The sequence below is a fragment of the Balaenoptera physalus genome (genome assembly GCF_965194825.1).
Source record: "Balaenoptera physalus genome assembly, chromosome: 9".
NCBI lineage: Eukaryota > Metazoa > Chordata > Mammalia > Artiodactyla > Balaenopteridae > Balaenoptera > Balaenoptera physalus.
The window spans coordinates 8,775,109-8,800,454 of record NC_138888.1 but is presented as its reverse complement, the minus strand read 5'-3'; the positions used below and the strand labels follow the sequence as shown (position 1 = coordinate 8,800,454).

Here is a 25,346-nt window from a genome sequence, read left to right as displayed (position 1 = left end):
GTAAACGTCTGCTGAATGAACGCGTGAACGTACAGACACACTCGCTGTGCCTTCCAGTGTGACGACAAATGACTAACCCCAGCCAGCGCGCCTTACCGCCACATGGGAAAACCTTAGCTGCCTAACTCACCATCTGCGTGCGGTGAAGGAGGGGCACGGGGAAAACAGATCCCATGTGTGCTCCTCAAGGGGGCGGGGGGAAGCATTAGGATATTCAGTGAATTCTGACCGTGTTAAAATATTTAGTGAAAGAGGATACATATTCTCAAGAGACAAGGTCATCTCAGAAATTATCTTAAGATTTTGGCATAGGGCAGAATTTTGAACACACTTTCAGAGTTTTCCTACTGAAGGGAGAAAATTTACTTTTACATTAGAAATTTCCGTATCGACACTCTAGGAATGAACAGCTAAGGCATCCACGGGTGCCAGTTAAAGGCAGTTCAGGCTAAACTTCTCAGAAAACAGCTTTAAGAGAGCTTGGCCTTGAGCACAACACCCTTTTCATCCCTAAGCTTGACTGCAGTGGTTTTCCTTCCTGACGCCCCATGCCTCCTCTCTGTCACAATGAAGAAAGCGAGTATGGGGGAAAGGAAGGAGGAAGGGGGAAGGAGCCCGCTGGGCACCCTCAGCTGAACCGTGGGCACGAGGGCTGCTTCCTGAGCCAGAGCCCTGGGCACAAAGCCCATGCCCCTCCCCAGATGACAGGGACGCACCAGGCCAAACCGGCCAGCTGGGCAGAAAGCGTGGTGCCTTCTGGACCTCAAACCATCCTCCTTGAAAGTCTACCCATCACACAAGAGTAGAGCCCTGAGCAGCTGGGAAAAGCAATGGACCACAGCCCTGGAACGCCGGGGGGGACCCGCCCCAGGGGATCGAGCAAGACTTCTCAGTCTGCCTGCCCATCTCTGCACCGGTGGCTTTCCTCTCAGCTGTGTCACACTTTACCTAAGCCTCTTTCCTTCCTGGATGGCTCCCAGCGGGTTTTCCAGCTCCCATTCCAGTGTTTGCCTGTGTCTGGGCTTGGGTCCCAGACTGCAAGCTCCCCAAAGACAAGATCTGTTGCAACCGTCTGTGCGATACCCTGTGCCTGGCGCCGGGGCGACAGATGCTCGCTGAACGTGTGGACGTGCAATGTCTTTTAACAAGTGGTGATCGCAGAAGCAGTATTAAGAGAAAACACAGCAAGTAAATATTATTTCATTTATATACTTGTTTTACAAATAGAGTCATCCACTGACTCTGTTCAGACATACCAATCAACAATACTTTGCCTGACAAATTCAAGAGGTCTGGAGGAGACTCAAACCGTGACTACGCAGACGTAGCCATCTTTATGGTTTGCCTTCAATCCTGTTGTTAAAAATCATCATGGGAAGCCACCTAACAAAATTCTTAATCTGGGCTTGAATAATAGGAATCAATAACCATTTGTTCAAAGGACACATCTATAGAGCTTGTTATTGGATGCTTCAGCTTTAACATCTAGGAGGGAGCAAAAAACAACAGTAACAAAAACGAGATACTCTATAACAGCCTTAGAAGTGCCTATCAGCCAGTAAGCTGTTAGTGATCTCTGGAGTGGCCCTCATAGGATTCACATGGAGAAAGACTTAAGTGTATTCATTTTACAAGGCAAAATCTCCAAGACCCTCCCCCACCAAAAAGGAGGCAGGTAGAAATTTCCGATGGAAAACAGCTGTGGCTCACATAAAAGGGGACCTCACAATACCACCTGGAAATAACTGTAAATATACAAAATATAGTCTTTCAAAATCTTACTCTGGTTATTGGGACCCTAACATACAAAGATGTTACAAGTTAAGGATGGCTACTATCCTTCCTTAACAGTTCAACAACTATCTTCACTTTGTCGGAAGAACATTTTCCAACTTTCTGATCCATCATAAAGGAACTTCAAAGCCAAATGAAATGAGAACATACCTGCCCTAAGAAAAAGAGAGCCTTAAAAAGGAAGAGCATTCTGACACACAGCACAACATGGATGAATCTTGAGGACATCATGCTAAGTGAAGTGAGCCAGCCACAAGAAGACAAATACTGTGTAGTCTCACTTATATGAGGCACCTAGAGGAGTCAAACTCACAGAGACAGAAAGTAGAGGGGTGGCTGCCAGGGGCTGGAGGGAGGGGGAAATGGGAAGTTAGTGTTTAATGTGTACAGAGTTTCTGTTTGGAAAGATGAAAAAGTTCTGGAGATGGATGGTGGCGATGGGTGCACAACAATGTGAATGTACTTAATGCCACTGAACCGTAACTTAAAAATAATTAAGATGGTAAACTGTACGTTAATGTAAATTTTACTACCAAAAAAAAAAAAAAAAAGACAAAAAGAATAAAAGAAACTATAAATCCTTATGAGAAAGAAAAATAGTGACAGGCAACAGGTTTACTGACTTTCTTCTGAGTGATATTTTAAAAGCTGAACTCTGCATCTTTTCTTTTAATGAAATAAAGAAAACTACACCAGGAAAGGTAATCTCCTGATCACTGCTCTGTGTAACACAGCACAGGACTGTGCCCTGAGTAAGACGCTGTGCTTAGGTCTGTTTTATATCACAGGGATTGTAAACCCTGAACGTCACATGCCAATTGCAAATTGTAAATGAAAAGAATTCTGTGTAGGAAAAAAATTTTCTGCGTCACGAATGAATCATCTTGATGATGTAACCTAGGCAAAAGCTCAATTGGCTTCTGAATCTTTTAGCATATTAACATAGTAATTTATTTAACCTAACAGTAAGGTAAAACTTTATTTATAAAAAACTCCTTTTACAGAATCTAAAATTTAACAGCAGAAAAAACACACAAGCACTGACTACAGAACCAACTCGTTTGAAAAACAAGAAATAAATTTCACGTGTATCTTTTATTGCAATTTTTCATGAATCCAGATATTCTCTCCACCGTGATTCAAAACTCCAAAATCTTCTCCCCAATATCTAGTCACCAGTTCACCTGTGTTAAAGCTGGTAAAACAGATACAACTTTCTAAGAAATGCTGGTCACAAAGAACCTGCCTCGTTCCCACAACTTAAATGAAAGCCTTATAAAAAGCCCAGCCTGGCCACAATCTACCCGAGATGGCAACATAATCAGATGCAGGGGGACAGAGGTGGGGGGCACAGCAGCGCTCCAGTCAGCTGACGTTTACGATGTGCACCGGCAGTGCAGGACTAGAGCCCAGGAGCCTCCGAATCAAACTCCAGGGCTACCTTCCTTCATCTGCAATTCAAATTCATTACTAAACCTCTTTCAGATAGGAATCCTGCTGCCACCAGCACATTCCCGGGTTAACAGAGCACAGCTTCACGGGCCTGTCGTAAAATGCACTGGAACGAAGCTGCCCCCAGAAGGACAGCGTCTCCTCTGCCGGATGCCCTTTAAAGCGCCAAAGGAAGAGCTGGGGTGCAGCTGGCTCCAGACCCTCGAAGGGAGTTGGCGTGCTCCGTCGGAAGCCACCTGACTCTCCCTGCGATTTAGACGACTTTTCTTTTTAAGAAACTTCCAAGTTGCATTAGAATACAGGTTTTAAACAGACCGAAACCGCGTAAAAGGGGATTCTAATTTTTATAAAAGACCCAAACCACTGGGGGCGGGGCAGGTGGCTCGCAAACAAGACTGTAGAGACAAAAGCACCATAATCTTGTTTTCTCCAGGAGTTCCACAAAGGACCAACTAATAACAAAGAGAGCAGACAATTCCCTACTCCTGCCCTCTCGTCCGTTTAGAAAAGAGCTCTATTCTACAAAAAAAAAGGCCCCAACACCTCGCCCAGGTAACTCCACTTGAAAATAATGCCCGAAGCATCCGACCCCGCCCAGAAACTGGGTTACTTACTGGTTTCGGCATTTTCGGTTCCTGATGGGTCTTTCTCAGTCTCCTAGAAACACACTCTCCAGCAGCAGCTGAAACGGTTTTCCCGACCTAGAGGCAGAGGAAACCCCTTTAGAGCGCCCAGCAGCCTTCCTCCTGCTCCCGCCGCCGCCCCGAGACTCGGCGCCCACCCCGCGCTGCTGCTTAAGAACCGGCCGGGCGGGCGCCGGGATGAGTCACCGCCCAACCTGCAATTACGGCGGGCCGGGCGGGCGGGACCTGCCCGGAGGGGCTGCGGGGGACCGCGGGGCGAGGGGCGGGCACCCGGCGGGGAGGGGGCCGGGTGGGCGGGGCGGGGAGCGCGGAGCCTGGGCGGCGGGGAGGGGACCTCGGCGCAGGGCGCGCAGGCAGGCGGGGACTGGCGGGGAAGCCGGCAGCGAGGGGGCACGGGGCCGCTGGGCCTGGGCTACCGGGAGGGGACCGGGCCGGGGGGCGCCGGTCCCCCGAGGTACTCCTCGGGGCTTCCGGGAAGCCAGCCTGGAGCCCAGAAGACTGCAAGTTTCACTTTGTGAAGCAACCGTTTGCCCCAAGACTGAAACCGCAACCGTCAAACCTTTGAGAAACACTTTTTGAAAATTGTCCCCGCCCGGGAGCGGCGAGGGCCGCCCGGCTGGGCGAGGAGGGAGGGGGCGCACCCACGCAGCCCGGGCTTCGCTGGCGTTTGGGAGAGGGACCCGAGGGCGCAGAGCAGAAAGAGGAAGGTGGCGGAGCAGCCGGAGCGGCCACGCGGGCAGGTTCAGCTTCACCTGCCGTGTGTTTGGGCCGCAGGGAGAACCGCGTACTCGGGACTCCGCCGGCCCGAGACCCCGGGAGCCGGCGGCGGAGCGAGCCCGGCTCCCGTCGGGACCACCGGTCCTGGGTTCGCGCGCCGGCCGCCCCGCCGCACCTGTCGTCGAGTTCCGGCCACTGTCCCCTCCGCGAAGCGCGTGGCGCGAACCCCCCGTCCCGGCCCCTCAGCCCGCCCACCCCGGACCGCGCGGCTGGCTCACCCGCAGCTCCGGCAGAAGACGGCTACGCTCCCCGCTGTTTGTGCGTCGGTGCAGTGCGCCCGCGGCCCGCGCTCCCGAGAGTCCCGGGCGGGGCGGGGCTCCGGGGCGGCGCCCCTAACCGCCCCGCCCGCTCGCTCGCTTGCCCGCCCGCCCGACCTGCGAGGTGCGGCTCGCGGGCAAGATGGCTGCGGCCGGGCCCCGCGCCTGGGGGCGCTCCCCGCCTCCCCCGGCCCTGCCCGCCCGGCGCCCCAGAGGGCCGCGGAGACCCGGGGAGGGGGCGCCCTCCGCCTCCACCCCGCTCCTCCCCCCCCCACCCCGCGCTCGTAAAGACCTCTCCCGCTTCGCTGCCCTTCCCCTTGCCCTTGGAGAAGAACTTCGCCGAGTTCGACTCAGCTCCCGAGGGTAGATGTAAAGTGTGAGATTGTTCCGTAGTAGACAGAGGAAGAGCAAGAAAATGTAAATAAGCCTGGAGGAACCGGCCGGCGGCCACCGAGGAGGTGCTGGGCCGTTTGGCGTCGGGTTGTCCCGTGGTCAGGTCATTTTGTTGTCCTTGCCCCGGGACCGAGACGGGCTTCTGAGAACCTGGGACTTGGCCGCTGTGTCTCCGCGCACGTGGCCGCCTCCGCGCTCGGATTCGGCGGAGGACACAAGCATTAGAAGGCGCTCCATCGCCGAACGCTCTTGGTTAAAGGACACACTTGTGTCCTCTTTTGATTTTACTAGCACAAAGCTTATTGGAAAAGAAATCTCCATAGGGAGAAGTTCTAGGAATTATTTTAAATATACATATATTTTTTGCAAATGCTTCTCAAGAGGAATTACACACACACACACACACACACACACAGGGACTTTGGTGGCCAGTGGGATTTGTTGCGCAGTGATTAAGAGTGCTAGCTCTAGTGCAGTGGTTCTCAAAGCATGCTTCCCAGACTAGCAACATCACCTGGTAACTTGCAGAAATGGAAATTCACAGGTACTGCCCCGAAACCTACGGAATCAGAAACTCCAGGGCTGGGGCCCAGCAGTCGGAAAGGTGAAAGGCTAAGGGTTGAGACCAGAGATTTTCCTGAATTCCTTTCCTGGGCTCACCACTAACTCCCTGTTTGAGTTGAGTGAGTTATTTAACTCCTTGGTGAGTTAAGAGTTACCGAACACTCACATCTGTAAAATGGCATAATTATGACACCTATTTCATAGGGTTGTTATGAGGATTTAAGGAGTCGCTACATATAAGATGCCTAGAACAGCGCCTGGCACATAGTAAGCACTCAACTCTATCCTGGTACTGAGAGCAACTAGTGACTTTGGGCAAAGCACCAAACTCAGTTTCCCACTTTGTAGAATAGAGATACTAGTAGCACCCACTACATGGGCTTGAAGGGATTAAAGAAGACAATGTATGCAAAGTGTTTAGCACCATTCTGGCCTCCTAGTAATGCCTAACCTGTCATTGGGATGGACTACTTCTGGGGTACTCCTTGTCTCCTGTGACCCCCTCCTAGCTGCAGGTGAGTAGGGAGTATTTCAGAAGTCCAGGTGAGTAGGGAGGCCTTTTTTGAGATTTGGTCCTCTATTTGGGCAAGTCTGTTCCCTCTGGAAAACTGACTTTCTATTTTAAAGTGAAAATGTAAAGGGAACTGCAGGAGGAAGGAAACTATGAAAGATATTTAACCTACAGTGATAAAGGTTCAGGTTGGATATGTCATTCCTAGCACACTCTATCTCCACCTCTTATCCTTGCCTGGAGCCTTGTTAGCCATTTTTGGTCCCCAACTCTACTGATAGGATATGCCTCTAATCTAATTTTTTATCTCACCCAGTTTATAGTATATTGTTTTAACTGGATGTTTGAAATAACAGTAGCCCAAGACCTTCTGGAGCATTTCTGCACTTTACCCTTCAGGGGAATGCTAAAAGATGAACTGGCCTGTGGCAGTGTCATAAAAATGAAAAGATCACAGGTTTCAGAAGCACACAGACCTAAGTCTGAATCCTGGTTCCAGCACTTACAAGCTGGTCACTTTGGGCAAGTCTCTTAACCTGACTGAACTCCCACCTCTCCATCTATAGACTGGAGATAATAATGTATATTTCATGGTGTTCTTCTGTCACTGAATCGTATAATGTGAGCATTCAACTAACTCAAATGCAACTTCTAGGTATAACTTTCTTGCATAAGTTAAAATAGTACATTGTAAATCAACTATATTTCAATTTTTAAAAAAGTTTACAAATAATAAATGCTGGAGAGGGTGTGGAGAAAAAGGAACCCTCCTACACTGTTGGTGGGAATGTAAATTGGTACAGCCACTATGGAGAACACTATGGAGGTTCCTTAGAAAACTAAAAATAGAACTACCATATGACCCAGCAATTCCACTCCTGGGCATATATCCGGAGAAAACTGTAATTCTAAAAGATACATGCACCTCAGTGTTCATTGTAGCACTATTTACAATGGCCAAGACGTGGAAGCAACCTAAATGTCCATCGACAGATAAATGGATAAAGAAAATGTGCCATATATATATATATATATATATATATATATATATATATGGAATATTACTACATATTACTATACATTCCATATATATGGAATATATATATATTCCATATATATATTCCATATATATGGAATATATATATATTCCATATATATATTCCATATATATGGAATATATATATATAATGGCATATTACTAAGCCATGAAAAAAAGAATGAAATAATGCCATTTGCAGCAACATGGATGGACCGAGAGATGATCATACTAAGTGAAGTAAGCTAGACAAATATCATATGATCACTTATATGTGGAATCTTAAAAAAGAAAAAAGATGCAAATGAACTTATTTCTGAAACAGAAAGAGACTCACAGACATAGAAAACAAACTTATGGTTACCAAAGGGGAAAGGGAGGTGGGGAGAGGGGTAAATTAGGAGATATATATATATATATATATATATAAAACTGAATCACTGTGCTGTCCACCTGAAACTAACATGATACTGTAAATCAACTATACTTCAATAAAAAAAAGAATATACAGAGAGGCAAGGAATGATTACAAAAGAGAATGGTCACTATAGAAATCGGAAAATTATATTAATAAACTTAATTAACTAATAAAAATAAAATAGTACAGCCATATTTTGCATATGCATTCCTTGTGTCTTACATTACTGAAAGCATTAAATCTTATACTACATGCTACTGTACAGGTTTTTACCTCCCCACAGAAACAAAAAATTTATACTGTCAAACTTATGAATGTTTTAAAAGGATTTTTCAAGGGTCGTTTATTTTCACCTGATGGCAGAACCCAAGCCCCTTCCCAACCGCTGTCCCCACCCCGTTCCGCCCAACACACACACAAGACTGAACTCCAAGGAATCTATGCAAGTTGCTTAGGGCGGTGATACCGAATCAGGTGTGCATTAGGATCACTCATGGATTCCCCCTCTAGGAAACCCTGGTAACAAGTCTCCAGGTGAGCCTGACGTACCCAAAGATTGGAGAACCACTGACATAGGTGTGGCAGGATCTTGACAAATGTTACTTACCTTGCCTCACCCTTCACCCTTCTTTGGTGAAGTTATTCCCCCATTTTGTAAATCATGGTTTTGTTCACGTGTGATCATCAGTGCCCTGGCAGGAAGTGAAGAAACCTGGAGCCGGGAGTCTTAGATACCATTCCCTGCTCTCGTTTCGACTAGCTATTGACCTTGAATGACTTGTGCCTCATTTCAGGGTTTTGCTTTTTCAGCCAGAGGAGGGAAATCAAACGTCTACCCATGAGCCCAGGTGAAAGGCTGTTTGTTGGTAGATTGCTTGGAGTTCTTCAGGCAAGGTTACATGAAATTGAGTTAAGGCAGCCCTCTCAGAAGCTTTAGACGCAGACAAGGACGAGAACCGTCTACACAGAGCGTCCACGGCCCCTGATTGCAGGTTGCCTGTCAGGCCACTTCGGAACCTGTCTCCATGCTGGTGCCAGCCTAATCTCAAGAAAAAGCTCACAAATAGCACGACAGTCTCTAGCCTCCATCACTTGTAAAGAACAGTCAATAGGCAAGAGGGAAATAGAGTACCCTTGGCAAAACAATGATTTGTGTTATCTTGCAGGACTCAGTAACCTTGGGTGAAAATTCAGGACAGTGGGTGAAAGAGCACGAGAATGAATAAGGACTCAGACGGCCTGAGGGGGGGCCACTCTGCATTGTGCCTAGAGATCATTTTTAAGGGCTTTACAGGACAGTAATCTAGGAGACTCTTGGCACTATATTGATGGTACAGCTTATAGTTTGAGTCCCCTAAGAATAATTCTGGCCACTAGGTGTTCTATTTTAATTGTTTCTTTGGCTTTTTTAAAATTTGGCATAAATAACCTTAATAGTTTTTATGTAAAAGAGTACTAATGACAACACTGGTTTGAGTAATAAACTCCCAACTATTGTAGCTTCTTTTATTATTATTTTTCTTATCTCTGATCAACTTATGAGATTTAAAAAACAAAAAGTTTCCAGTTTCCAGCCATGTTGTATGATGACCTAGTGGACAGGACCTTGAACATCCTCTATTCAGATACCCACATTTAACAGAGGAAAGAGCCCCACAGAGATTAAATTGTCTGCACTCCTACACCCAAACTTCTCTTGTCAAGATAGCCGGTGACCTACATCTTGCTAAATCAAGGGGCCGGACTTCTCTGCCTCACCTTACCCTTCTCCTCAGCAGCCTTGGACACATGTAGGACTCCCTGGGAACATTCTGTTCTTAGCGTTTCTGTTTTCTCCTCTCCTCCTTCCCCTGGTTCCCCCTCTGAAGCTGGCTGTCCTCTCCAGTTCCTCCTCCGCCGACCTCTCCCTGTGGACTTGGCTCCCAGCTCATTCCTGGGCCCTTATCTATGCACACTCCCTTCCTAGGTCATCTCATCTGCTCCAAGGCTTAAATAACATCTCCAGCCCTGACCTTTCCCTAGAGCAACAACTGCGTACTTGGTATCTCCAGTACTCTGGATTTTTTGAAAACTGCCCCCCTTCCAACCTTCCCCTTGGCCCTAACCCTAGAGGTCAACCTGAATTCCTCTCTTTGCCTTGACCCCACTCCATCCTCCACCTGTTGTGCATCCAATCCAGCAGACCTAACAGCCCTGTTTAAGAGTACATCAGATGGAGTCTCTCCCCTGCCGGTGGGGTTTTAGAATAAAACGCAAACCCCTCCCTTGTTCCCCACCCACCTCCCCGTGTGGCCCGGCCCCTTCCTGCTCCCCAGTTCCGTGTCCCATCCTCCCCGTGCTCCATGTGCTCTAGGTGCCTGCCTCAGGGCTCTCATACTTGAGGTTCCCTCTGCCTGGAATGCTCTTCCCCCACCTCTGCCAGCCTGGCCTTTTCCAGTGTTCCAGTTTTTTGCCCAGATACCACTTCCTCTGAGAGTACTTCCAGCTCCCCACGTGAAGTGCTGCCTTCGGGATCATGCCCCGCCACTTCACCTGATCTACTGTGTTGAGAGCACTTAGCACTCTCTGCTATAGACTGGCTTGTCTGTGTCTTTCTTCCTGTCTCTGGCACAAGAATTGAAGCTCCTGGCTCTCTTGTTCAGTGCTGTGCCCTCAGCAGCAAAAACAAGCACCTAATAATTGTTCAGTAAGTATTTGCTGAATAAATAAATGAAGGAATGAACACTGCTAGTTAGTACCAAAGCCAGGTTACTCAGATTAGTTTTCTTTCCAACATACCATACTGCTGTCTCCCGGATTGCTAACCATGGAAACATTTTACTTACCTAGATTCCAACTGTCCAAAACACCATTGAAAGCCAGATGAAGGGGGGAAAAAAATATTAGAAAAAAGAGTCCATCTATTTAGAAACTTCCTAGGTTTCTCTTAAAGTTTATTCATTCCAATTTTAGTTGGGATTCTAACAGGTTTGATTAGCTCTTTTCTGGGCACAGCAGATTAGAAGGGAGGGTGCAAGGGACAAGCAGACACCCTGACAGCAAAGAGGCAGAAAAACTACACAAAACAGACAGTAACTCAGAATACAGCCATCTGGGGTCACGTAGCCCAGAGACAGCTTTACGTTCCTCGGGAGTCCCGAGGGCACAAAGTAGAGCCCAGGCCACTGACTGATGTTCATAAGGGTAGTTTTCTCAGGAAAGGGGTCTATTTATGTCTGGTCTATGCTATCGGGAAGCATATTATTTTGTAATTTTTAAAATCGTTGTAAATCATCATAAAATAATTCAATAGACAACTATGTACCAACTATACAGATTTAACAATTGGTAATATTTTATCACATTATTTTCAGATTTTTTTAAAAAGAAAAAGCACTAAAACCCACTAAGCCCTCCTGAGGAGGAAGCCTCCTTCTGAAGTTGCTGTATCTCCTTTATGTGTGGTTCAATGTTTTATATGAAAAAAATCCACTTATGTGAAACAAATTAGCTCCCAAATAAATTAGATTTTTTAATTTTGGTGTTTGGTTGCAGAATATAAACAATAAACATTTAAAAATCACCATGAATTTTTCTTCCTTCTTCCTTCCCTCTTTCCTTCCTCCCTTCTCTCCTTCCTTCTTCTTTTTTTTCATTGTCAAAAGCTAACTTAATAAAGCAGTTAATGTGCTGGGAATGCCCGGCGCGATACAGACTTTTCCACGGGTATCTGCACCGCCGTCCGCTCACACCAGGAGCTCCTCGGAGGTTGGGCCATTCTCTGCTTTATCGGGATCTCGAGCACCTAGAAGAGAACCTTGCACATAGCAGGAGCTCAGTAAACATTTATTGCACTGACTCGAACACAGGCGCCCTGGGTGTCCTCTGTAGTGATTACGATATCTCACTGAGTATTAGAGGTCTGAATCCTAGAGATTTGACATGTAACCTGGAAAACTGGCACTTCAGAAAAATAAAGCTGTTTGCTAACAGGGCAAATTTCTGTAGCAGATGATAGATGTTACCTGACCCGGCTGGATCTTACTGAATAGCAAAAGGCTCACTCCGGAATGAACTCCTCTTTATAACATCGTGAGGAATGCTTTACGCTGAAACATGGACCACATTCTTCATTTGACAAATACTTATTGAGCTCCTACCCCTTGTCAGGCAATTAGCTATAGGGGGAGCAAAACAGATGAGACAAACCCCTGAAGTTTACACTTAATTAAACTTGGCCTTTGGCTGTTTGGAATTTACCAGATTCTCCATGAATTTCTATGAACTTGGCAGTGCCACTCGGCCAATCTGCAATTCCAAGCTACTTCTTCGGACTGGGTCCTCAAGTGACCCCCGACAATTTGATTCAGGAATGCATGGACGGCAGGGCGGTGGAGTCCAAAGACAACTGTACAATCTGGAGCTGGTGCCAACTCCGCCGTTGACCGTGACTGGCGGCACATGGCTTCGGACCGCGCTGCAGACACAAGGCCAGCAGAGCAGGCAGCTCAGCTGCGGGAGGGAAGCCGCCGGAGTGGAGGAAGGTGGTCGCGGCAGGCAGGGTGCGCCGCTGGCCCTCAACTTCCGCTCACGGCTGTCGCCACGCTCGAGTGTGGGCCCTGCCCTGTCACACGTCTAGCTTTCAAGAAAAGCTTGAAATCCTGATTTTCATATGAAATTTCCCAACCTTTAAATGTTGGCAATGACTTAAATTTGTTTTTCAAAACACTGTGCAAACCAGACAAAACACATCTGCAGGCTGGGTGTGTGCATCCCCTGTGCTCTCTAGGCCGGCTTTGTTGTCTGTGCTCACAGGGGTTCCACGCGGGGCCCTAATACCCCACTCAGCTCCAAAGCGCCGGCGCTGCAGCGACGCTGCTTGTGGGGCTGCTCTCTGTGCGTCCGGATGGGCTAGAAAACGCACAGGCCGGCCCCAGGCCCTGCCTGCACAACCTTTCCCTCCCGCACACACACAGAGTCAGCTCTCGGGGTCATGCTTTCCGTGCTGAGAATTGTTACAGCTGGCAGCTCAAGGCTGTACGCTTAAGGGATGTTGGAGAACAAGTTCCCATTGTTTGCGGTGGACACGACCCCCTGAATGACTGGCCGAGGCGCATCCTCCCTTCTGCCTCCCGGGCCGGTCCTGAGCGGCACGGCCAGCCCTGCCCTCCCATTCTCCCTCCCACACACTCGCTGGACAAGAGAGAGGGGCGTCCAGTTTCTGCACATGTCCTTGTCAGACGGTTGTGTCTTGCATCTAGACTGGCAACGCCCCACACCCTCGGGACTGGCCAACTCCACACACTCTCTGGGCAAGAGAGAGGGGCTTCCAGTTTCTGCACATGTCCTTGTCAGACGGTTGTGTCCTGCATCTAGACTGGCAACGCCCCACACCCTAGGGACTGGACAACTCCACACACTCTCTGGGCAAGAGAGAGGGGCTTCCAGTTTCTGCACATGTCCTTGTCAGACGGTTGTGTCTTGCATCTAGACTGGCAACGCCCCACACCCTGGGGACTGGACAACTCCACACACTCGCTGGGCAAGAGAGAGGGGCTTCCAGTTTCTGCACATGTCCTTGTCAGACGGTTGTGTCTTGCATCTAGACTAGCAATGCCCCACACCCTCGGGACTGGCCAACTCCACACACTCGCTGGGCAAGAGAGAGGGGCTTCCAGTTTCTGCACATGTCCTTGTCACACGGTTGTGTCTTGCATCTAGACTGGCAACGCCCCACACCCTCGGGACTGGCCAACTCCTCTGGCTGCTCATCGCCGTCGCTGCGAAGCCTGTTCTGAAAGACGACCCAGAACAACACCTAGTGGGTGCTGAGGGCACAGTCACCACCATCGTATGCCACTTTCTTCTTCTAAAGACACCTGACCATCTTAGAACACGTTTCTCTCCCCGGGCCCACCAACAGCAAGCCTGGGACGTTAGGCACGTGTTTCCTAAGACTTGCTTTCATTTTGAAACGATTTTTAAGAAAGAAAAAGCAAGGCAGTCCTCCCACAGTCAGAAAGCTATTTTAAGTCTCAGGGCGGAATGTGCCAGGGTTGACATCCTGGATTTCCTAAGCATCGGGGCACGTGCTAACTGGCGGGGAGGGGTGAAGCTGATAGGACTGCTGAGCTCCCGAAGCTCAGGACTCTGGTGTCCTCTGTTCTCGTCCTCTTGTCCCAGTGCCTGGCCCGTGGTCTTCTAGAACTTGCAACCGAGAAGACCCCTTAACTAAGGAACCCCTTCCTGCTTTCACATGGAAGACAGGCTATTTCCTTGCCTCTGAGGGACGAGGGGAACATGTAGGGCTCCCCTGTAACTCTGATGGAGGAGGTCTCACGTGATCCGACTGGTGTGTTTGGAGGGAAGAATCTGGTCACGTGCAGCCTGGCTCTGTGTGTGTCCAGTCTGCCTGCCTGCAAAGAGGACTTCTCTGCCCCTTTAAGCCACGCATGTTACAGGGCCCGGCCTGTCTGGGAGAGCTGTGAGGTTCAGGGCTCCCTGTGAAGGGGCACATTTGTTTAATCCTGTGGTTCGGTTTTAGGATGTCCACTCGCTCACAGAGCTAGGCCACATTCCCTGGTAGTGGCTTTATCAGCAATAAAGCTCTCGGGTTTTCAGAACTGGGACGGGGAGAGGAGCAATTTTATTGGGCGCCTTCAGGCTGCAGCACTGCCTCTAATCTCTCCCCCAGGCTGTTCCACGCAAGTTGAAAAGAATGCTCATCCCTCAAGTGTCATTTCAGTGCCATAAATTTCCTGCTCCTGTTCTCTTTATGCCTCCTGAAACAAATGAAAATGTCCTTTTATTAAAGACTTCAAGGTGCTCTCAGACAGCAAGGTTTTTTATCTGAATGCTTTTCATCCCCGCAATATCTGAGTGAGAGCCTGGGCTCTGTTCTCTCCACGCACGCCTTGCACCCTTCCCTCCCACTTCCCCACTGCCCCTGAAAACACCTCCATTCTCTCTTTGCTTCTGTCACTTTCTCCGTCAGGGACACCCATCTTCAGCAACTGTATCTTTCCCTTCTTTTAAAACACTACTCAGGACTCAAGCTTCCCCTGAATAACGAATTGGACGAACGAATCCGTTCTCTCTAAATACCGTACCAACTCTCAAAACATTTGAGCTGAGACTTACTTGGTCCAAATATTTATGTGATGGCTAGTTACATCAAAGAGAACTTTTCATTAGTAAAAGTGTTTTAATTTAAGGCAGGAACTTGGTTATGGCAACTTGAAGACATTTGTCCTCATTCCCTGGTATCTACATTTTTCTCCCATCAGTGTTATTGAATGGACCAGGATGTTTTCTTTTGCGAAAGCACTAGGAGTTCTTAGCAAATAGTAGCAACCAAGATGTTGCAATGGGTGACTCACTGAACATTTCTCCCAGAGACCTTTCACAGAACATTCTATGTATTAAAATGGAATCCAGGGGGGCTTCCCTGGTGGCGCGGTGGTTGAGAGTCTGCCTGCCAATGCAGGGGACATGGGTTCGAGCCCTGGTCTGGGAGGATCCCACATGCCGCGGAGCGGCTGGGCCCGTGGGCCACAATTACTGAGCCTGCGCGTCTGGAGCCTGTGCTCCGCAACAAGAGAGGCCGCGACAGTGAGAGGCCCGCGCACTGCGATGAAGAGTGGCCCCTGCTTGCCGCGGCTGGAGGAAGCCCTCGCACAGAAACGGAGACCCAATGCAGCCATAAATAAATAAATTAATTAATTAATTAAAAATTAAAAAAAAAGAAAGTTGAAACCAGTGAAAATAATTTAAAAAAAAAAAGGAATCCAGGTCTTTAGGTTGTAATTACTCTTTTTTATTCCCATTTTCCATTTCCTCATCATCCTTATGTGTTTAATGCATATCTCTTTGTTTATACGTGTTTTCTGCACAATGTATATTGTTCTGTGTACACATACTTTTAATTTATATAAATGATATAAAGTTGTGTATCTCCTTCTGCTTCACTTTTCCCCACTCAGCACTGCTTTTATTGCCCACCCAGCTTGCTGCGGGTTCATCTAAACCCTCCTTGCACCTGCATAACCCTTTGTGTTTGTATCCAACACATGTCACCTGTCCCCCCTCCCAGATTGGACATTCAAGTTACCTCCACAGAGGCCACAAATATTGCATACAGATCCCTATGGACCTGAGAATTTCACCGGGACATACGTCTAAGAGGACTTGTTGGATCCCAGGAAGATGGTCTTATAACTTATCATCCAGACAAGGACAGTCTAGAAGGGTGAAAGGGAGCCCTGTTAATAATCACACGGAGACAGAAGCAAAACCCGTGACTAGCTCAGGCAAACCGAGATGCGTGCTCACTCTAGTCAAAAGGTCTGAGTGCGTGTAAATGGGACAAGCGCCCCCCAGAATGATTCCCACACCTGCACCCCCCCAGCAGGGCACGGGGGTTCACATCTCCACATCCCACTACACTTATTTGGTGCCATGACAGTAACTATAAAATGCCCTCAGTACTGTTGAAATCTGCATTCCTCTGATCACTAACAGGTTTGACGTCTCTATGTGTTTGCTGGCCTTTCGGATTTCCTTATTTGGAAACTGCTCCTTTCCTTTGCCTATTTTTGTTGGGGTTTTCTTGTTTGCGAGAGTTTCCTGTGTTTTCTGGTTATTAATCCCCTATCAGTTTTAGACATTGCGAATATGTTCTCCATCAGCTGAATTAATTTTGTCCATGGTGTTCTTTCTAATCAGACGCATCAGTTTTCTTGCCTTTATAGTTTTGTGTTCTTAACATTCAGTTTTAGAAGCACTTTCTTTCCCCAATTTCAGAAAAACATTCTCCTTCATTTTCTTCCATTAGCTTTTCAGTTTTACCTTCCATATGGAGGTCTTTAATCTCCCTGGAAGTGTAGTCCACACTTCCGTGGAATTAATAGGGACGCAGTTTTATTTTTCTCCATACAGAGAAGCAGTTTTCCCAGCTCATTCAGTTCACCATCCTTCCTTTTCCCTTGATTTGTGGTGTCAGCTTTATCGTGTGTGAAGTTCCCCTGTGTTCCTGGGTCTACAGGTTCTCTGTTCTGCTCCATCAGTCTGTGCGTGCTTCATCCTACTGCAGGATGGCTTTGTAGTAAGTGTATCTTAATAGCCGATAGGGCAAATTTCCCCTCATTATCAACAAAGATCTTCATGATATCCCACTATAAACAAATGAATCTCATAACGATCTCTGCTGGAATACGTCCAGAATAGGCGGAGCTGCTCCATTTAGATATTTTATCTTAACCTTGGTCTCTTACTATCATGGTCTTCGTTTGATCATTAAATATGAAGGATTCTTTACAAATTTTAAGTTTTTGTTATATAATTCAGAGTGGTATTTCATTTCTACTCAGTTACAATTGTTGTGAACGTTTTTAGCACAAACCTCTAAAAAAGTGACTGTAGCTGTGTCACCTGAGAAGGGCACCTTTGCTGCTAAGGGACCAGGACTGTGCCTGGCTTGCCCATCGTGTGAATAAATGGGAGAGCAGCCCAGCCTTCTGCGCCCCCAGTCACTCTGGGAATGGTACGAGAATCCTTGCTCCCCCTCCAAGACCTCTGCCTGGTAGGCCACAGGTCAGGTTACCTCTGAGGGCACTCAGTGCCTGCTTGGCACTCATACTGGTTATAAATGTCTGAGTCATTCATTCCTCCTTCCCACCCACATCCTCTGGTCTAATCCCTGACAATTCCACCCTTACCCATCTCTTCTGTTCCAGCCCAACACCCACTGCTATTTTCTCAGCCCAGTTTCCAGCCTTTACAGCCCTTTGCTCCCCCAGCTAGAGCCACTTGGTCCACACTAGCCCTGTGACCCCAAGCGTCAGTGTGGACCCAACACCTTGGGATTGGGCACCACGACACGCGTACAAGTAGTCCAGCTGGCCTTGGGCTTCTACATCTTGTTCTCATGTTGCACCCCAGATCTGGTCACTCATGTAACTGATCTTATTTTCTCAACCATCTTTTTTTAAATTCCTTGATAATAATCCATTTTATTAATATGCAAGGGAATGACAGAATTCCCAAAAAAATTCTTTTTTTTTTTCAACTTTCTTTAATGGCTAGCTGGGCGGAGGACAGCTGGGTTCCCATCTCTGACTTTGCATTCAGTCGAATAGATTCAATAGAATAAAGTTTGCATGTGCTTTTTCATCATTTGACAATCATTTCAGGAGCCCCATCCAATCCGTTTCAACATTACATGTCAGGTTGCCTCTGGAAAAGTCCTCTGTATGCTCATGCAAGAATGAGAGTGTAGAAGCCAAATTGGACCTTACTGTTACTATGAAAATAGTTTTGGCTTCACAGACCCACTGAAAGGGTCACAGAGACCTCTATGGGTCCCGGCACCCCACTTTGAGAACTGTTGCATGCAATCATATGAAAGTCCTGATATTCTATTGTTTCCATCTTTACTTAGTAAGTGCCAGTCCTATGCAAGGCACTAGACTGGTCCTGATTATTGGAGCCTTGTTTTATTTCCTGAGCCTGTGTGCCTGCCAGGTAACCCCCTTCTCAAGGTGTTCCAGACCCTTTGAGAACCTGGATGATGCCTTATTCGTTTGATTCCACTTCCAAGGAATTAGAATTAGGGGTGAGGTTCCTACCACCTGTCAACCCACTTCCTGGATGCAGATCACCACAAATGTTACAAATCACCTGTTCCTGTTACTCTGAGAGGTGGATGCCGCGGGGAAGAATTTGAGGCTCAGAGGCCAGAAGGCAGCAGAGCCAGGACTGAAGCCAGACTGTTGAACAGCAAAGCCCTCTCTCTCCCCTCTACATCACAGACCCCCGGCCCCCAGTCCCCACCTCAACCCCCTGTCCTGTTGCCATCTGTATCTGAAGCGGGACAAGGCCACACAGAGGTGCTCAGTGCCTCTCTCCCGGACAATCACTATAATCCTCACATTGTTTCCCCTTTATCTGTCCATTTACAAAACAAATACTCAGGGCTTCCCTGGTGGCGCGGTGGTTGAGAATCTGCCTGCCAATGCAGGGGACACGTGTTCGAGCCCTGGTCTGGGAAGATCCCACATGCCGCGGAGCAACTAGGCCCGTGAGCCACAACTACTGAGCCTGCGTGTCTGGAGCCTGTGCTCCGCAACAAGAGAGGCCGCGACAGTGAGAGGCCCGTGCCCCGCGATGAAGAGTGGCCCCTGCTCGCCGCAACTAGAGAAAGCCCTCGCACAGAAACGAAGACCCAACACAGCCAAAAATAAATAAATAAATAAAAACAAAAACAAACATTCATCAAGCAGCCCGTTCCTGTCAGACACAGCTTCCACATGATCTATTTTTCAGTTCAGCATTGACAGAGCAGCCAGAGCTACAGCTTGGGCCGTGTCCTGCTCCAGCTCACAAACCTTTGGGGCTCACTCAGGGCAGAGCCTGCTGGAGCGGCCAGGAAGCGCTGGCACCTGGAACCAGGCCATCCACAGGGCCAGAGGGGCAGGGCCCAGCAGGGCAGAGGGCACAGCCAGGCGGGCTGGTGCCCCGGAGGCTTAGAGGGGGGTAATTGCAGTGGGAGGATGCAGGTCCAGGATGGAGCCAACCAGACTGAGGGAAGGTCCAGGGCCCATTCGCCAGGTCAGAGGAAGGACTTGAGTCCCTGTGAGGGGACCAGCAAATGAATGGAGGGCCCTGCCCCAGAACACCCAGCTGCTAGACAGAGCGACAAGATGGAGACTGGGGACCAGGGCAGTGCTGTTACAAAAACAGGCAGAAAGGGGGGTGGACCAAGGCTAGTTTGGTGTCATGTCCAGCAGAGGAACGTGTGCTTCACGGAAAGATGGGTCCTGGGCCCAGAGGGGACAACCTGGGCCCCTCACTGAGGAGGGCTGCTGGGCAGTGCTGGGGGGCAGACACAGCCTGACCATTGCTCCCCCCCTGACTGCAAACCCTTTGCATCACCCCACTCGTCCCTCCCCACTCCCCTGCTTCACTCCCTCTCACAGGCCCATCCCAGATGAGCCTTCCTCTGGGTCTGAGTTTGTACCTTTCCAATGGCCAGGTGTGCTCTTCAGCCCCTCCAACCTCCACCTTCTCCTCCTGAAGACTACTTCTCCTTTAAGAGCAGGTGCAAAGACAGCAGGCTTTTCTTTTTCCTTTCCCAGGCCTTCCCAGTCAGTTTTCCTATAGAACAGACAAAGTCCTATAATACTTGCTATATACCCCTATTCAAACACTCCTCATTTTGCCTGGTATACTGGTTTCCTGGGGCTGCCATAACAAAGTGTCACAAACTTGGTGGCTTAAAACAACAGAAATTTATGGTCTCACTGTTCTGGAGGCCAGAAGGCTGAAGTCAAGGTGTCAGCAGGGCCATGGTCCCTCAGAAACCTGTAGAATAGCATCCTACCTTGCTTCTTTCAGCTTCCGGTGGCCCCGAGCAGTCTTTGGATTGTGACTGCCTCACTGTAGTCTCTGCCTCGTCAACACATGGCTGCCTTCTTTCTCTGTCTCTTTTCTTCTTGTAAGAACATCAGTCATTGCTCTGTGGGACCCAAGTGACCCTGTAGGTTTGACTCCAGAGGGGGGTTGAGCGTCAATGTCCCCAGCACTTCATGGCTGCTCTTTACCAGCCACTTGCCAGATTCTGCTCCCTTAGAGCACTGTCTCCCGAAAAGGAGAGTCATCTGGGACCCACCAGCCTGCACTGATCTGGTTGTGCCTTCCACACACACACACACAGGCCTAATGATTGATTGATTGCTTAGAATGAGTTCCTCTAGGATTGCCTTTTTTTTCCCTCTAAATTAGTTTTTTCTTTAAATTTAACCTTCAGTTTTGAGTCACTTAGTTGGCTCTCGCATCAAATGATTCTTTGGTTTTACAGGTGGTCTCCCAGTGATGCCAAATGGGATCAGCACAGCCCCAGGTGCTAGTTGTTAATGCCTAGAAAGTAACACCCCTCTGCAAAGGAGAATCATTTAAGAGTTCTTTGGACTTCACCATCAAAAGTAGCCAAAGAATTCAAGTGAGAGTTTATCCCAGAAAATCTTTTGCAGTTAGTGAAATTAGGGTATAACTAAGAACATTCAGAATGCCACACACACAGTTTAGGTGATCCTGGTATAGTGGTAGGACTGCAGTGATTGTAAAATGAAAGTAATTAACAGTACATGCTCTGTTGGGGGAGACTGAGGGGAAACAGGCATTCAGCCTAGAAAAACATTTCTCAGTGGATTTCCTATGGAGTCAGCGTGTCTTGGGTTTAACTTTGAAACAAATTAAAAAACTGAAAAATTGAAAGGAAAAGAACATCAGTCATATTGGATTAAGGGTTCACTCTACTTCAGCCTGACCTCGTCTTACCTTGATTATATCTATAATGACCTCATTTCCAAATAAGGTTATAATCTGAGGTACTGGGGATGAGGACTTCAACATATCTTCTGGGGGAAAACAATTCAACCCATCGCACCTGGTATGGTAGTTAAATGTACACAGGCCAGTATTCTTTACAATACCCCGAGCGCCTTGCCCACAGCTGGGTGGTTTTGGAGTGAAACAGACCTGGGCTTGTCACTCACCCTCTGGTGTAAGCTGAGCAGCATTCTTAAGCTATCTGTCTTCTCTCATCTGTAAAATAACCGTAATACCTAGAGTTATCGTGATATTTATTAGAGTCAGTTCACATATATAGTGAGTACCCAGGAAATTGTCATTATTATTATTAATTTTGTGTGTTGAACAGAGCAGATGATCAATTAATAAATGTTAGTCACCATTTCCTCTAATAAATATTTACTAAAGTGGCAGGACTGCAGACCTGCTGATTTTTTCCAGAGGGCAGGAGAAGCGGTGGCCAACAAGCCCTGGAGGCTATTCCGTCTCCTGGCATCATGGGAACTGCTGAGGGGACAATGTGGCAGCTGCCCCTGCCTGCTTGGAGGGCAGGGAGATTCTGGCCCCCAGCCCCATGGCGCGGAATCCTGGCTGGCTCTGTGGGAATGTGAACGTGGAGCAGGCAGGGACTTCACACCCTGCTCTTTGTCCTCTAGGCCGTGTGTGTGTGTGTGTGTGTGTGTGTGTGTGTGTGTGTGTACTCGCATCGGGGGAGGGCCTGGGAGACAGGGGACAGGGGAGCCAAGCATCTTTCTGAAAGCATATATTCAGGCTGGAATGAAAGATGGCAGCCAGAGCATAACCTCCAGCTGTGGGGACCTTCCTGATTTCTGTGAAGACGAGATTCTCCTCCAGAAAGGTGGTGGGTAGTGGGCACAGACAAGGAGAAGGGAATCAGAGACCTGCGTCGGAAATAGAAATAGACCTCGGAGTGGCTGGGGTGACCTCAGTGAATGCAGTTTTCTCTTCTATCAAGTGAGGCTGATAAAATCTGGCCTATCAAATAGGAACAGGATTCAAAGGCCAGCCATGTGTATTTATGTCCTGCTGTTGCCAGCCCTTGAAGGTACATTTCCAGGGTACATCAGCATTTACAAAGCACTGCCACAGCTTTGCTTTGTTTTGATTTTCATTTTTACAACAAAAAGTGAAAAATTTATTAATTACTATAAGAAAAAAAGAGAATATGTCTAAGGCTCGGACACATTCCTCTGCCACAGGATCAAACTTAGCATCCTTTCTCCTCTCCGTATTTCATTAACACCTGAGGTTGTATGCTTCTGTTTCAAGGGGTTTCCTTTTCTTAAGAACAAACCTTGACCTGGCATACGGCTTCCTTAGACTTTAAACAAAACAAATACTTCCACCATAAAAACTAATCACCAACTCCTTGAAGTTTATGAGGAAGTTGTTTCAAGGAGATATACCAAAGTGAGTTGTAGATTTTTAGGAAAGAAGAAAATGATGGAATTTCATCCAGGCACCACACGTCTAAGAGTCAGACATCATTGCACCAGGTGACATGTGTGGTGATAAACACTGAGAGACACTGCAAAACATGGGTAGTTTTATTATTAAATTTACATCTTCCAGCATAGCTGGTGAGGGCAAGAATAAGAAACGCACAGATAACCAAGGCACAGCACAGATCGAGGGGACCTCTGTGAGAGGTACAGAATGTGATGAGGTCAAAGAATAAAGAGCTCACACCCTTTGAGGGCAATAAGAAAAGTACCTGATGTCCTTTATCCAATGTGGGAGAGATCAGGGCCGGATAAAGAGAAGGGAGAGAACTTCAGTAAGCAGGTGATCCGAGGTAGAAAATCAAGCACTAACTAGCATGGCTTGGATCCTAATTTGTATGTTGATTGCCACATTCAGTTTACATTCTGATTCTGTATTTATTTATTGTATTTGCATTTATCCAGGTAAGGCAGTCTGCAATACAGGGCATGCAATTATCTTGTCTAGTGAGCTATGCAACCGTAACAGAATGTTGTAAAAGTGCTGAATTCTAAGTTCAGAAGCCTAGATAATTATTAGCAAAAGCTGATAATTATTAGCAAAAGATAATTATTAGCAAAATCAGGAAGGTCCCCAGAGCTGGAGGTTATGCTCTGGCTGCCATCTTTTATTTCACCAGTAAACCACATGACTAATCAAAAACTACTGGAGAGCATTTAATTTGCAGTAAAAAGTACCTAAAACTTCATGTGTAGTTCGGATGGCAGCCAGAAAATGGACACTACTGTTGGCAGGTCCTCAAACCTAAAAAATGATAATACTACAGTGATATTTTAGGTAAGCATGACAACACCTTTTAGAAACTTATTTCAATATATTTTCAGCATTGAACCTTTATGTTTGTTATTTATAACTTTGTGATCTGAAATAGACTAAAAGTAACTCAAACTGTGTAAATCTTTCGCTATCTGCATAATGTAATTGCTTTGAAGCTTTGAGAAAGTTGGGATTCCCATTTGAGTTCCACAAGGTGCATTAAATGAGGGACTGTCCAGTCTGGGATCACTCTAGGAAGTGAGGTCATAAAGCTCCCCTGCAGAAAATCTCCAGGGTTCCAGGACCTCTGCTTTTAGAGACAGGACATACCACTGCAGAGAACCATGCCAGGCATGATCCAGCCAAGTGCTCACTATAAATGGATTTTGGAAGATGTTACATTTTGATGGGATTCTGGGTTGAACAATCAAAGAGAGAAATAGGCTGGGGAGAGAACAACTTCTTTGAGACCCTTAATTGTTAGGACTTTTTAAGACATGAGGATGGGGATTTAGCTCTGCTAAGTTCAGAGACTAGGTTTGAGTTACCTGAAGTGCTGGAAAAAATCCAGCAAGAGACTGAAAGTACCTTGAAAGTGATTCAGGCTTAAAGGAAAAGATCATAATACTTTTAAAAAACAGACACTAGCAATAAGAAAGAACAAAAACAAACCTTGAGGTTACTAAAGTACCAGGACTTTGAGTACTGCCAATTAAAAAAAAAATACACACACACACACACAACTTTCCTCTTAAAGAGAATGACCTGTACAGCACATGAAAACATATGAAAATATAAAAATATAAAGCTCTCTGGTAAAGGTAAATACATAGACAAATACAAAATCATATAATACTGTAATGATGATACATAAATCAATTTAATTCTACTGTAGAATTTAAAAATAAAAGCATAAAAACTAACTATAAAACTATGTTATAGATACAAAATATAAAAAGATGTAATTTGTGACATCAATAAATTGGGGGAGAGACATAAAAGAGTAGAATTATTGTATGTGATTCAGATTAAGTTTTATCAGTTTAAAATAGATTGTTATAACAATAAGATGTTTTATGTAATCTCCATTAATCATGAAGAAAATATCTACAGGAGATACACAAAAGAAAATGAGAAAGGAATCAAAGCATGTCACTTGAAAAAATCAACAAAACACAAAATAAGGCATCAATAAAGGAAAAGAGGGACAAAATAACTTTAAAAACACACAGAAAACAATGAATAAAATGGCAGGAGTAAGTTCATTCCTTTCAGTAATTACTTTAAATGTAAATGGATTAAACTTCCCAATCAAAGGACACAGAGTGGCTGAATAAATTAAAACAAAACAAAACAAAACACAAGATCCAACTTTATGCTGTCTATAAGAAACCCACTGAAGCTTTTATGGCATACATAGGCTGAAAATGAAAGGATGGAAAAAGTATTCCAGATAAATGGTAAACAAGAGGGCAGAGGTAGAATTTAAGATAAAAATTGTCACACGATACATAGGACATTATAGAAGGATAAAAGGATCAATTCACTAGGAAGATATAAAAATTATAAACATATAAGGATCTAATATCAGAGCACCCAAATATATGAAGCAAACAGAATTTTTGACAGAATTGAAGGGAGAAATAAACAGTAACACAATAATAGTAGGAGATTTCAATATCCCACTTTCAATAAAGGGTAGAACATCCAGACAGAAGATCAATAAGGAAACAGAGGACTTGAACAACATTATAGACCAACTGGATCTAAGAGACAGACACAGAATACTCCATCTAACAGAAGCAGAATACACATTCTTCTCAAGTGCACAAGTAACATCCTCCACCATAGATCACATGCTAGGCCACAAAAC

The 25,346-nt window shown here is 46.6% G+C and overlaps 1 protein-coding gene across 5 annotated transcripts in view; it reads right to left on the bottom strand.

The window, feature by feature from the left end:
• Window positions 1-5,562, bottom strand: part of EZR (ezrin) — a 49,750-nt gene extending 44,188 nt beyond the window's left edge. Inside the window, exons 1-2 of one of the 5 annotated variants that reach the window (XM_082475573.1) lie at window positions 5,217-5,562; window positions 3,861-3,947 (exon numbers count right to left, since the gene is read on the bottom strand). In XM_082475573.1, the coding sequence (XP_082331699.1) occupies window positions 3,861-3,872 (12 nt within the window). In that variant the 5' untranslated portion in view covers window positions 3,873-3,947; window positions 5,217-5,562. The other 4 variants (XM_082475569.1, XM_082475571.1, XM_082475570.1 and 1 more) reach the window with 4 other exon arrangements.
• Window positions 5,563-25,346: the final 19,784 nt, after the last annotated feature.